Source organism: Ursus maritimus, unplaced genomic scaffold (assembly GCF_017311325.1).
Source record: "Ursus maritimus isolate PB19 unplaced genomic scaffold, ASM1731132v1 scaffold_28, whole genome shotgun sequence".
Taxonomy (NCBI): Eukaryota; Metazoa; Chordata; class Mammalia; order Carnivora; family Ursidae; genus Ursus; species Ursus maritimus.
The window spans coordinates 33829093-33841507 of NW_024425341.1; the positions used below are offsets into that span (position 1 = coordinate 33829093).

A 12415-nucleotide genomic window follows, 5' to 3' on the forward strand; every position below is an offset into this window, starting at 1 on the left:
TCTTAAAGTTACTTCATTTTAAGTGATGTCATAATGCTATGTAGCCTGTTGCTTGGGGACTCTCTCTGGACAGGTATCTCCAGCGATCTTCGCCACCATTCACATTCTCTGGAGTCAGACTTTCGGGGCCTCTCTTAAAGGTCCATGGCTAGAGAGCACTAGAAAGAAGCCAGATTTCAACTTAGCACCTCTGACTTCAAATTCAGAATCTCTGTGTGTAGCCCCGCACTTAATAATATGTTCAGTCTGCCAGTGTAAAGGCTTGGAATAAAAAAGAGCTGTTGAGGGGTGACCCCCGAGACTCTGTACCCAGCCAGGTGGATGTTTTCCTTAGTGATAGTGTATATTTCTAAATGAGAAGGACATTTAATAGAGTACATGTAAGAGTTCTGGATGTTTTCCCTGTGGGTTTACATTTCAGTTCACATCCGATTACTCTTATTGTCAGAGGAAAGAAACTTCATCTAAATAAAAATAGAGGCCACATGGGGATTATTCAGTAGACAGCAGAAGACTAGAGCCAGTGGATGTCTGTGTATTGTCGGTCATCAAAGCTAGAGTGGAATAGGATTCCAGGAGGGGAGTGGGCTGCAAGATCTCCTGAAGTCAAGGTGTGCATCAAGGGGCAAGGGGTGTCCGCATTAAATAGGGAGACCAAAAGGAGGGAAGGCTTCCTGGGGAATGTCTGTGTCACCCCAGAGAGCCTGTTTCCCGAGACCGAGATTAGGAAGGCCAGTCAGTAGTATTCAGGGAAGACTGGCTTGACATTATTTGTGACTTCTCCTTACCAGTAAATAGGCTGAGATGTTGGAGCACTGGCAGCCTTTTCATTTCAGTGCGGCGTATCTAGGGGAAGACCGTTCCATCAGGGATTGAACCTATGAGCAAGGAGAGCCATCCCACAAATCCAGGGGAAAACTGTAGAAGTCCCCTAGAACACGCACCTTCTTTAACCTCGTGCTGTGAGGGCAGGCCTCCTCGACTGTGTCGCTGCCAAGCCAATCACGGTCGCTCTCACTTTCCTCTGGGAAGTCACAAGGTGCCCCTGAGGTAGGGTGACAACCAGCACAGTTCAGGACCAATGGCAGTCCTCAGGCAGTGCGTGCAGCGGGCTCTTCTGCCCCCAGCTCGTGGGCAGTTACTCGTCTGACTGGTCTGCACCTTCCTGACATGTCTAGTGCTGTGTTCTTAAGCCCCTGCAGGAAAGCCTTGGTCTAAGTAATGACCCTGCCAAAAATGAAAGATCTTAAAATAGTCCCCCCCCCCCACAAACTTCAAAATTTACTCTCTGGTTATTAATTACACCAGGCAGACCTCATGTTCCAGCTGGCTGGCAGCAGGCACGGTGTTTTTGTAGTGGCTGCTGACTCCAGTGTGGAGAGACCCCACCTACAGCAGAATGAAAGGAAAAGCACCCCTACCTTCTTTCCCCGGTGCCGTTGGCTCTTAACCGTGTCACACTGTTCTTCAGGTGGAAACATCTCGGAGTCACAGATGTGGTTCAGCCACTGGTACAGAGGAAAACTGAGGTCTGGAGAAGCAGAAAATTGCTTCCCTCCATTCCAGCTCTGCAATGTACTTCCCCTCCTGGCTTTCGAAAACAGATTTCCTCTGCCGAATCTCCAGCCTTACCAGCAGCAGCCCAAGGCCCCCTAGTCCCCTAAGGCTGATCTCCATCATCAGTTTTTATGTTCTAATAATTCTGTAATTATCCATAATCCATCACCAATTTTATGTTATGATATAAAATACAGAAATAATAGGATGTCCCTCCATCCTGCCTGTGAATTTACAGTTTTCCTAATTGGAGAAAGACGTCTTTTAGAATCGGAATTAGATCAGCCCGAATTAGGGGGGAGGGATTTAATGGGCGTTCTCTTTCTGGGATTTTTTTGTTGTTAAGATTATTTATTTATTTATTTATTTATTTATTTATTTATTTATTTATGTGACAGAGATAGACAACCAGCGAGAGAGGGAACACAAGCAGGGGGCGTGGGAGAGGAAGAAGCAGGCTCCCAGCGGAGGAGCCTGATGTGGGACTCGATCCCGGAACGCCGGGATCACTCCCTGAGCCGAAGGCAGACGCCTAACGACTGCGCTACCCAGGCGCCCCTCTTTCTGGGATTTAAAAGAAAACCTCGTGCCATTTCTAAGAATTGCAAATCCTTATAGAACGTGTGCTTAGAAAAATCACCTGCAAGTAATATTAGAAGTTCTGTTCTTCTGTAACTCTTCCTCTGAATTTTACAAAGCATAAGCCTAGAAACAGTTGTTCCTGAAACTTCTGTGATGCTCTACAATAATGTTTGTGAGTTTGCTTCACAATATGCTGGAAAACCGTTCCTCACTAGTAGGGTCGTGTATCCCACTCCTGGGAAATGATCGCCAGCATCCCTTGCTGAATACTGGAGGGTGAGGATTCTTTGGGACAAAGCTTGCTAAGCATGATCCCATCTTCCCAGGCTCAGAAAACTGTATTTTGGAATTGGCTGTACCCGGGCAGGTGGGACGTTCAGTTCATCTGCTCCGTGGGTTTTTTCCTCCCGTTCTCTTCCCCGTCATATCTTCGCCGCAGCCCTGTGGAGAGTGGCAGGCTCAGGGGCACCATCAGCATGAGTGGGTGAGGAACAGAGGCTCTGTGCCGCGGAGCGCAGACGGGCCCATCATGGCAGCAAAGCTCTGGGTTGATAATGAACTCCATGGTCCCCTGTGTTTCTCTCTTTTGCAGATGATTTCAGACGACAGCTGTGAATCTGGTGTAATTGAAGTACCTGTGAAATCCATTTTACTCTTGTTCTTTGCAGATATTTTAGGGTTGCTCTGCTTCCCTCCTCGACGGATGTCAGCTGTCTGTTTCGAACAAAAGTCCATCCAGCCACAGAATCCATCTTATTCAATGATATGTTCAGAGTGGCCATTTCCCAAACAGCCTTACAGCAGAAGACGCTGAGAGTAGATCTTTGCTCTGTTAGTAAGCACCGAAGCGAAGAATGCCTGGTAGGTCATTTCAGAGTTCCCGTCCCCACAGAAGACCCATGGTTGGGGTTTGCTGAAAAGAACTCTCTCGTTGCCACTTCGCCAGCCCTGATCCCACCGTACATCTGCCCAGCGCCTCGGGCACAGCCAGCGGTGGTTCCATTTTTTTATCTGAAGTAGTGATTTCTGGTTTTCATTCTCTTATTCAAGACCTTTCAAATCTGCTTATTAATTGTGATTTCCTATAAAATCTATCTCCCGTTCTACCCTTGACCTCTGTCAAGATGATCGCTCCGGAGCATGCTTATTATTCCCAACATGAGTCTTGTGCTGGGTGTTCTGTATACATTATCTCATTGAATCCTCGTGACAGTCTCAGGGAAAAGGTATGAGTACCCCTATTTTCAGATAAAGGACTGCTAAGTGAGGTAATGTGTCCAGGGTCACACCGCTAGTGAATGATGGAGCCAGATATCCAAAAGACATCCCACACGTAATTCACTGTTTTAAGTTTAAATTAAGCAGGAGACTGAGTATACAGTCCCTTTATTATATTCTCCCCAGCCATGGTATCATAGCTTCTAGGAAGACCTAAATGTTGCTATTTAGAGGAATATGATGTTTAAATGCTAACGAAAGAGACTTCATGTATAAGTAATGATGAGTTTAACACACCATTGTACATAATAACCAGAATACCATTACATACTAGAAAAGTGACACAAGGTGTTCAAATGCAGGTGTCGAGGGGGTGCCCATGTGTCCAGACAACAGCAAGGGTTTCTGGTTGAACTTTTCTCTGTGGTACGATAGGAAACCCAAAAACATGCTTCATGATGAACAAAGTTTACAAGGGTGATAGATTTCTTTTTTTTTTTTTTTTTAAGATTTTATTTATTTATTTGACCCAGAGAGAGAGAGCACACACACAAGCAGGCAGAGTAGCAGGCAGAGGGAGAAGCAGGCTCTCTGCTGAGCAAGGAGCCTGACACAGGGCTCAATCCCAGGACCCTGGGATCATGACCTGAGCCGAAGGCAGTCGCTTAACCAACTGAGCCACCCAGGCACCCCAGGGTGATAGATTTCTTATGAGTATTTCCTTTTCTTTATATGAAAAAAATATTTGATAATATTACCTGACAATAAAAAAAGAAGCAAAGATAGCAGACTCATTAGGCTCTCAGATTACTACAATAGATATGTGTGTCAAAAGCTCCTTAAAGTTAGTAAATATGTTAATTAATAGCCTTTTAAAAAATGGCACAGTTTAATTAGATTCTGACTCATATGTGTCATTTGCTGGAATATAAAAACGTTTTTTGACATTCAGCTAATCCAAAGAAAAATTTTGCTATCTGGTCTCGAATTCAAGAACCACAGTAGAGTTTTTATTTGTTTTTGAATCTTACACTGGATAATGGGTTTTTGTGAGTAATAATCAAATGACTCTTACAGCGTATTGTAAGAGGTATTATGATTTATGCTTAGTCGTTAATTTTTTAATTAATTTTTTGACTTTTTGTTAAAAAATACAAAAAGTTGCATGCTTAGTCATTAGGTTTTAGCAAAATAGCATCTCACAAAATAATCCTAGGGTTGGCTTCTAGATTGGGGTTATTTCTTACTCAGCCACACCCTCAGGTTTAAAAAAAAAATCCACCAATGCTTTATGTCATGAGTATTGCATTTTTTTAACCCTAAAACAGACTTGCCCAATAATCTTAATTATGTGAGAGGAAGCAAATATGAATTTAAACATTTTATTTTCTCTTCTCCCCCCCCCCCCCTTCATTTCACATAGGCTGGAACTCAGATCAGTCTGGCTGATTTACCATTTTCCAACGAGATTTTCACTCTGTGGTATAACCTGCTTCCCTCCAAGCAAATGTCTCGCAAAAAGAATGACGAAGAAAACGAGGACTCCGTATTCCAACCAAATCAGCCGTTAATACATACTAGAGACTTGGTGAGTCTGGATTGGAGTAAATAGGCATCATGCCTAAAGGAGATAATGTGGAATGCTGGCGTACCGGCGTGTTCCTGCTGACTTTCACTACCCTTCCTTCCCAAGCTTACCCCTTCCTCCCAGCTTCCTAACAATGATGAAGCAGAAAGAAAGATAATTTCCAGCTGCCTTTCGAGTATAGTTTATAAAAGAATCACTCATTTCTGCTCACACTTCCTTCCATCGGAATAAACTGATGTGGAGTCTTAGCTGGGTTAGATGACCATGGAAAACCTTTTGCTTTAAATTTATACTTTCCTATGTTGTGTTCACATCTTTGATTCCACTGTCAGGTTATACGTCAGGAACTCGCATCATTCACAGCTGTTCAATTATGAGGCTAATGAGTGTCTTAGTTTCTATTTGTTACATCAATGAAGTGATAAATATTTTCTATTAAGAAGTTTGTTGTAACCAACAGTCATCCACATTCAGCACTTCAAAAAATTTCCGGAGAGGCATTTTGGGAGGCCGTTCATCACTGACTTGGCATCTGTGAATATTGTTACCAAGTTCATTTTCGGTTATCCGTGAGGAAGGAGTTTACCAAGCACAAGTCAGATAATTATTGATCATCTCCTGTGTGCCAGAAACGACAGTGGATGTCGTGGTAGGTGGTGAAAGGGAAGCAGGCGTGCTGGTCAAGCTTGTATCACACGCCCCGGTTTGTGGCCGACACTATAAGGCGCGCAGGATGATGACATAGGACTTGGACCCTGGAGAGTGCTGATGTGATGGTCACACAGTGGGTAAATGTCGGTAACAGCTTGGTGTGGTGTAATTCACATACCATACAGTTCCTCCACTGAAAGCCTACAGTTCACCCATCTGAAGGGCACAGTTAGTGGTTTTTAGTGTATTCGCGGAGTTGGGCCACCATCGTCTAGTATTCAAACATTGTGGTCATCCCAGAAAGAAGCCCTGTACCCATTAGCAGTGGCTCCTGTTCTCCCGAAGGCCTTTCCCCCGAGGCAACCACTCATCTTTCTATCTCTATAAATTTGCTGACTATGGACATTTCACATAATGGAATAATACTTCTTTTACTTAGCATCATGTTTTCAGGGTATATCCATAGTCTAGCATGTATTAGTAGCCCATTCCTTATATTTCCAGATAATACTCCATTATATGGACATATCACCTTTTATCTGCTCATCAGTGGGTAGGCATTTGGGCTGTTTCTGCTTTTTGACTATTATTACTATTGCTGCTGTGAACATTTGTATAAGGGTTTGTTTGGACATACGTTTTCATTTCTCTTTGGTGTTTGTACCTAGGAGTGGACCTGCTGGGTCGTGTGGTAGCTCTGTGGTTTAGCATTCTGAGGAACTGACAAGCTGTCTTCCACAGTGGGTGTACCATTTTACATTCTCACCAGCAATGTACGAGGGCTCCTGTCATCCCAGCTCTTGCCACATGTCATTGGTCTGTCTTTTTGATTTTAGCCATGCCGTGTGGTGTGAGGTGCTATCTCATTGTGGTTTTGATTTATAATTACCTAATAACTAATGATATTGAGCACGTTTTCATGGACTTACTAGCCATGAGTATATTTTTAAATTTTTTTGAGAACTGTCTATTTGCATCCTTCGTGTTTTAAATGGGTCCTTTTTTTTTTTTTTTTAAAGATTTTATTTATTTATTCGACAGGGATAGAGACAGCCAGCCAGAGAGGGAACACAAGCAGGGGGAGTGGGAGAGGAAGAAGCAGGCTCATAGTGGAGGAGCCTGACGTGGGGCTCGATCCCGTAACGCCGGGATCACGCCCTGAGCCGAAGGCAGACGCTTAACCGCTGTGCCACCCAGGCGCCCCTTTAAATGGGTTCTTATCTCTTTATTATTTTACTTGATTATTCTATCTTTATTATTATATTATTATGAGAGTTCCTCATATATTCTTAATACAAGTCCCTTATCCAATAAATGACTTGCAGATATTTTCTTTCATTCTATGAGTTTCTTTTCACTTTCTTGATGGCTTTGTTTGCAGTACAAAATTTTAGAATTTTAATAAAAGTCCAGATTGTCTGTTTCTTTCTTACATTACTTGTGCAGTTGGTGTCATATCTAGGAAGACTTTGCCCAACCGAACATAATAAAGATTAACTCCTGTGTTTCTTTTCTTCTGAGAGTTTTTAAGTTTAGTCTTATTTTCAGATCTCCGATCCATTTGAGTTGTTCTTTATGTGTGAAATAAGGAGTAGGTCCAATCTCATTTTCTTGTAGGTGAGTATGCAATTGTTCCCAGTACCACTTAGTTGAAAACACTATGCTATTCTAGTCTTTCCCCACTGAATTATCTTGGCACCCTTTCTTAAAGTCAGTTTACCGCAAGTGTGATCATTTATATTTCTGAACTCTAAATTCTGTTCTATTAATCTGTATGTCTGTATTTGTGCCAAAATCACACTACCGTGATGACTGTAGCTTTGTAGTTATTTTGAAATAAGAACATGTGAGTCATCCAGCTTTGTTTTTCTTTTTTAAGATGGTTTGCGCTATTTGGGTCCCTTGCATTTCCATATGAATTTTAGTTATTTTGTCAATTTCTGCAAAAAAAAGGCAACTAGGATTTTTATATAGATTTCCTTGAGTCTGTAGTTCAATTTGGAGGGTATTGTCATCTTAGCAGCTTTAAGTCTTCTGATCATGAATATGGGATATCTTCCCATTTATTTGGGTCTTCATTAACTTCTTTGAAAAAATGTATTACCATCTTCAGAGCCCAAAATTCACTTCTTTTGTCAATTTTATTCTTTTGGGTGCTGTTGTAAATAGAACTATTTTCTTAATTTCATTTTCAGAGTATTCATTGCACAATTGATTTTTGACTACTTGTCTTACATCCTGCAATCTTACTGAACAGGTTTATTACGTCAAATCGTTTTTTCGTGGATTCCCTAGCATTTCCTATATGTAAGATCGTATCTTCTGCAAATAGAGTTGGTCTTTTTTCTTTCTTCTTTCCAATTGCTTTTTATTTCTTTTTCTTGCCCCTCCATCCTGGCTAGAACTTCCATTATATCGCAAGAAGTGATGAGAGCAGATACCCTTGTCATGGATGTGATCTTAGGGGGAAATTTTCAGTTTTTCACCATTACGTATGATTTCGGCTGTGGTTTGTTGTAGTTGTTCAAGTTGAGGGAAATCTGTTTCCTAGTTTGTTAAGTGTTTTATTGTAAAGGCTGTGGATTTAACCAATGCTTTTCTGCATCTATTGAGATGACATGTGGTTTTTATCCTTTATTCTGTTTATATGGTTTATTGATTTTCAGATGTCAAACCAACCTCGCGTTCCTAGGATAAATCCCACTTGGTCATGGTGTATAATCCTTTTTATGTTACTAGATTCAGTTTTCTAGTATTTTGTTGAGAACTTTTTTTGTCCGTATTCACAGTTTTTTCCCGATGTCTTTGTCTAGTTTTGACATCAGAGTAATTTTGGCCTCAGGGAATGAGTTAGGAAGTATTCCCTCATCATCTGTCTTTTGGAAGAGTTTGAGAAGAATTGGCATGAATTCTTCTTTAAATGTTTGGTAGAATTCGGCAGGGAAGCCTTCTGGGTTTGGACTTTGTGGGGAGATTTTTGTTTACTAATTCAGTCTCTTACTTGTTATACGTCTACTCACAATTTTGTTATAATGTCACTTCGAGTAGTTTGTGTCTTTCCGGAATGTGTTCATTTTATCTAGGTTGTCTGACTTGTTGGCAAACAGTTGTTTGTAGTAACCCTTATAATTCATTTTATGTCTGTAGAGTTGAGAGTGGTAGTCCCTCTTTGGCTCCTGATTTCAGTAATTTGAGCTTTTTCTCTATTTTTCTTGGTCGTTTAGCTAAAGGTTTTTACTTCTTTGAATCTTTTCAAAGAATCACCTTTTGGTTTCACTGATCTTCTCTAATATTTCTCTATTTGCTATTTCATGAATTTCTACTCTGTTGTTGTTGTTATTATTATTATTATTATTATTATTATTATTATTATTATTATTATTATTATTATCTGTTGTTGTTGTTATTATTTTTTTTTTTATTATTATTATTATTATTATTATTATTATTTAGAGAGGGACAGGGAGGAGGGCAGAGGGAGAGGGAAAAAGAGAATCTTAAGCAGGCTCTGGCCCAGCATGGAGCCTGACACAGGACTCAATCTGACAACCCTGAGATTTTTTTTTTTTTTTTTTTTGAGAGAGAGAGAGAGGGAGTAGTCTTATTTCCTTCCTTCTAATTACTTTAGGTTTACTCTTTCTCCATTTTCTTTTTCTTTTTCTTTTTTTCGAGGAAGAAGCAGGCTCATAGTGGAGGAGCCTGATGTGGGACTCGATCCCAGAATGCCGGGATCACGCCCTGAGCCGAAGGCAGATGCTTAACCACTGTGCCACCCAGGCGCCCCTTTCTCCATTTTCTTAAGATAGAAGGTTAGGTTATAGAGCTGAGATCTTCTGCTTTGACACAGGCACTCCTAGCTGTAAATTTCTTGCTGAGCACTGCTGGGGCACCATCTTACCGACTCTGGTGTGTTTGAATTTTCATTCATCTCTTCAGTATTTTCTGATTTTCCTTGTGACTTCTTTGACTTATTGGTTTTTTAGGAATGTGTTAATTTTCACATCTTTGTTACTTCTTATGATTTCCTTGTGTTACTGATTACTGATTTCATTACAGTGTGGTCAGAGAACATACTTTGTATGATTTCAGTCCTTTTAAGTTTACTAAGGCTTGTTTTATGGCCTAGCATATGCTGCCATTCCTGGAGAATGTTCCAGGTGCCCTTGAGAAGAATGTGTTCTCTGCTCTTACTGGGTGAGTATTCTACAGGTGTTTCTTAGGTTCACAGTGTTGTTACATGTATATATACATTTTTATTGCACTTCTTATCTTATTCTAATCTCACTTTAACTTGTTTCTTTTCTGGAGAGGAGTGATGGAGAGATTTATCGCAAAGTATACAAATGCAGTGTGAATTTTCCAATGAATTTTCAGAAAGTCAACACACACAAAGCTACCACCCAGGGTATAGTGCATTACCAGCACCCCAGAGTCCTCCCTTGTGCCCCATCTTGTCATTACCACTGTCCCCTAAAGGCAATCTCTATTCTGACCTCTGTCTTTGAACTTTACATAATGGAATCATTCAGTATATGTTCTTTTATGCCTGGCATCTTGTATTCAGCATTATGCTTGTGCAAGTCGTCTGTGTTGTTTCGTGTAATTGTAGTTCATCCGTGCTCAGTGTTGTGTGGTAGATAATTGTATCATTATATCACACTTTCTTTGTTCATTCTGCTATTGATGGACATTTGAGTTTCTAATTTGGGAGCTATGATGAGTAGTGCTGCTATTAGCATCTCGTACATGTCTTTATCTTCTTTCATTTTAGCTGTTGCAATAGATACATAGTACTCTCCTGTTTTTTTGTGTTTCCCTGATTATAGTCTTTAATTGCCAGATGGATGTCATCTTTTGTGAAATGTCTGTTCAAGATTTTGCCCATTTTTCTATCGGATTCTCTTTTTTTGTTAGCAGTTCTTAATTTTAGACTGGAGTGTTTTGTCCAATATGTTTTTTGCAAATATCTTTTCCTATTCTGTGGCTTGCCTTTTCATTTTCTTAATGTTGGCTTTTGGTGACTGGAAGTATACTCAGGTTTAATGTAGTTTTCTTTATCAATTTTTCCCTGTATGCTTAGTGCTTTGCTTTGCTATTTAAGAAGTGTTTGCCTACCCCAGGATCATGAGAATGGTTTACTGTATTGTCTTATAAAGGCCTTCTTGCCTTACCTTTCACGTTTAGATCTACAGTTCATCTGAAATTATTTTTTGTGTAAGGTGTGAGGTAGGAGTCAAGATTCCTTTTTATCCATGTGATAGTTCATTGATCCAGCATCATTTGTTGAAAAAATTTTCTTTCCCAGTTGCATCACAATGTTATTTTTGTCATGAGTCCAATGGCCTGCATATGTGGGAGTCTGTTCGTGGATATTCTGTTGGCTTAGTTGTCTATATCTGTAGATACTATACTTTTTTCAAAGTGAGGGCTTTCAATAATTCGTCATTTAGAATGATTTTTGAGGCTATTTATAGATAATCGCTATCAGATTAAAGAAGTTTCTTGCTCTTTCTAGTTTGCTAAGACTTTTTATTATGCATGGATATTGAATTTTATGAAACATTTTTACTGTTTACTTACCTCTTAAATTGATTACACAGTTGTTCTCTTTTATTCTCTTAATGTGGCGGATTATGCATTGATTGACTTTTGAATGTTAAACCACCCTTGGATTCCTAGAATAGGACAGACTTTATTATGGTGTATCTTATATGTGTTTTTATATACGTTGCTGCATTTGATTTCTTGATTTTGTGTTTGGGTTATTTTTCATTTATGTTCGTGAAAGAGATTAGTCCTTTGTTTTCTTTTTTTGTAATGTCATTTTTTTGATATCAAGGTTTTACAGGCTTCATAATATAAGTTAAAAAGCATTCCTTTTTTACTCTCTGCAGAAGGTTTTTGTAAGATGGGTGTCATATCTTCCTTAAATATTTGGAAGAATTCCCAAGAAAATTCACCAGCCTCGCCTGTAATTTTCTTTGTGAAAAGCAGCCTTTCTCAACTGAGGCTCTGCAAAAAAAGAAGTAAGCACTATAAAAAATGTTTCCAATGACTACTTTCTTATTTCTCCCAAGGATGACACATAACTTATACCATTCTAGATGTTAACGTTTTGTTTTGTTTTAATATAATGATGTTGGAGGTCATTAGGCTTAATTCTCATGGAATTCCAGTTGAAAAGGGCTGGTGGATTGTTTTTTAATTACAGATTCAATTTCTTTATTAGGTATAGGACTAGTCCAACTTTCTGTACTTGCATTCACTTTAGTAAAAGTAGTATTTTCCATAGGGTTTGTCTGTTTTATCTATATTACCAAAATTCTGGCAAAGTTATTCATGATACCTTCTTATTTTCATATATGCAAAGCCTTTGCTATGTTCTCTGTTTTGTTTCTGACATGGGTAATTTTTACCATTTCTGTTTTTTTCTCACTCTTGCTAGGAACTCGTCAGGTTTTTTATTTTATTCAAAGAAACAACTTTTGTCCTCGTTGATTTTTTTCTATTTACATATGTGTTTTTTATTTTGTTAATTCTGCTCCTTTCTTTATTATTTCCTTTCTTCTACTTTCTTTAGCTTTAATTTGCTGTACTTTTTTTTACTTCTTGAGATAGATCATTGTTTAGCAACCTTCTTTTCCAATATATGCATTTAGGGCTAAAAAATTATTTTTGAGCACAGCTTTGGCTGCTTTTCACAAGTTTGATAATATGAGATTATTAAAATATCATTGAATGTAAAATAGTTTATAATTTCTATTGTAACTTCTTTTTTGATCTGTGAGGTTTTTTTAGAAGTATATTTACTTAATTCCC

The 12415-nt window shown here is 39.3% G+C and overlaps 1 protein-coding gene across 4 annotated transcripts in view; it reads left to right on the forward strand.

The window, feature by feature from the left end:
- The window catches only part of WWC2 (WW and C2 domain containing 2), a 203976-nt gene that overhangs the window by 156891 nt on the left and 34670 nt on the right, over positions 1-12415 (forward strand). For all 4 annotated transcript variants that reach the window (XM_040643367.1, XM_040643368.1, XM_040643370.1 and 1 more), the window contains exons 15-16: positions 2808-3000; positions 4781-4945. In XM_040643367.1, coding sequence (XP_040499301.1) covers positions 2808-3000; positions 4781-4945 — 358 coding nt within the window. The remainder of the gene's footprint in view (positions 1-2807; positions 3001-4780; positions 4946-12415) is intronic.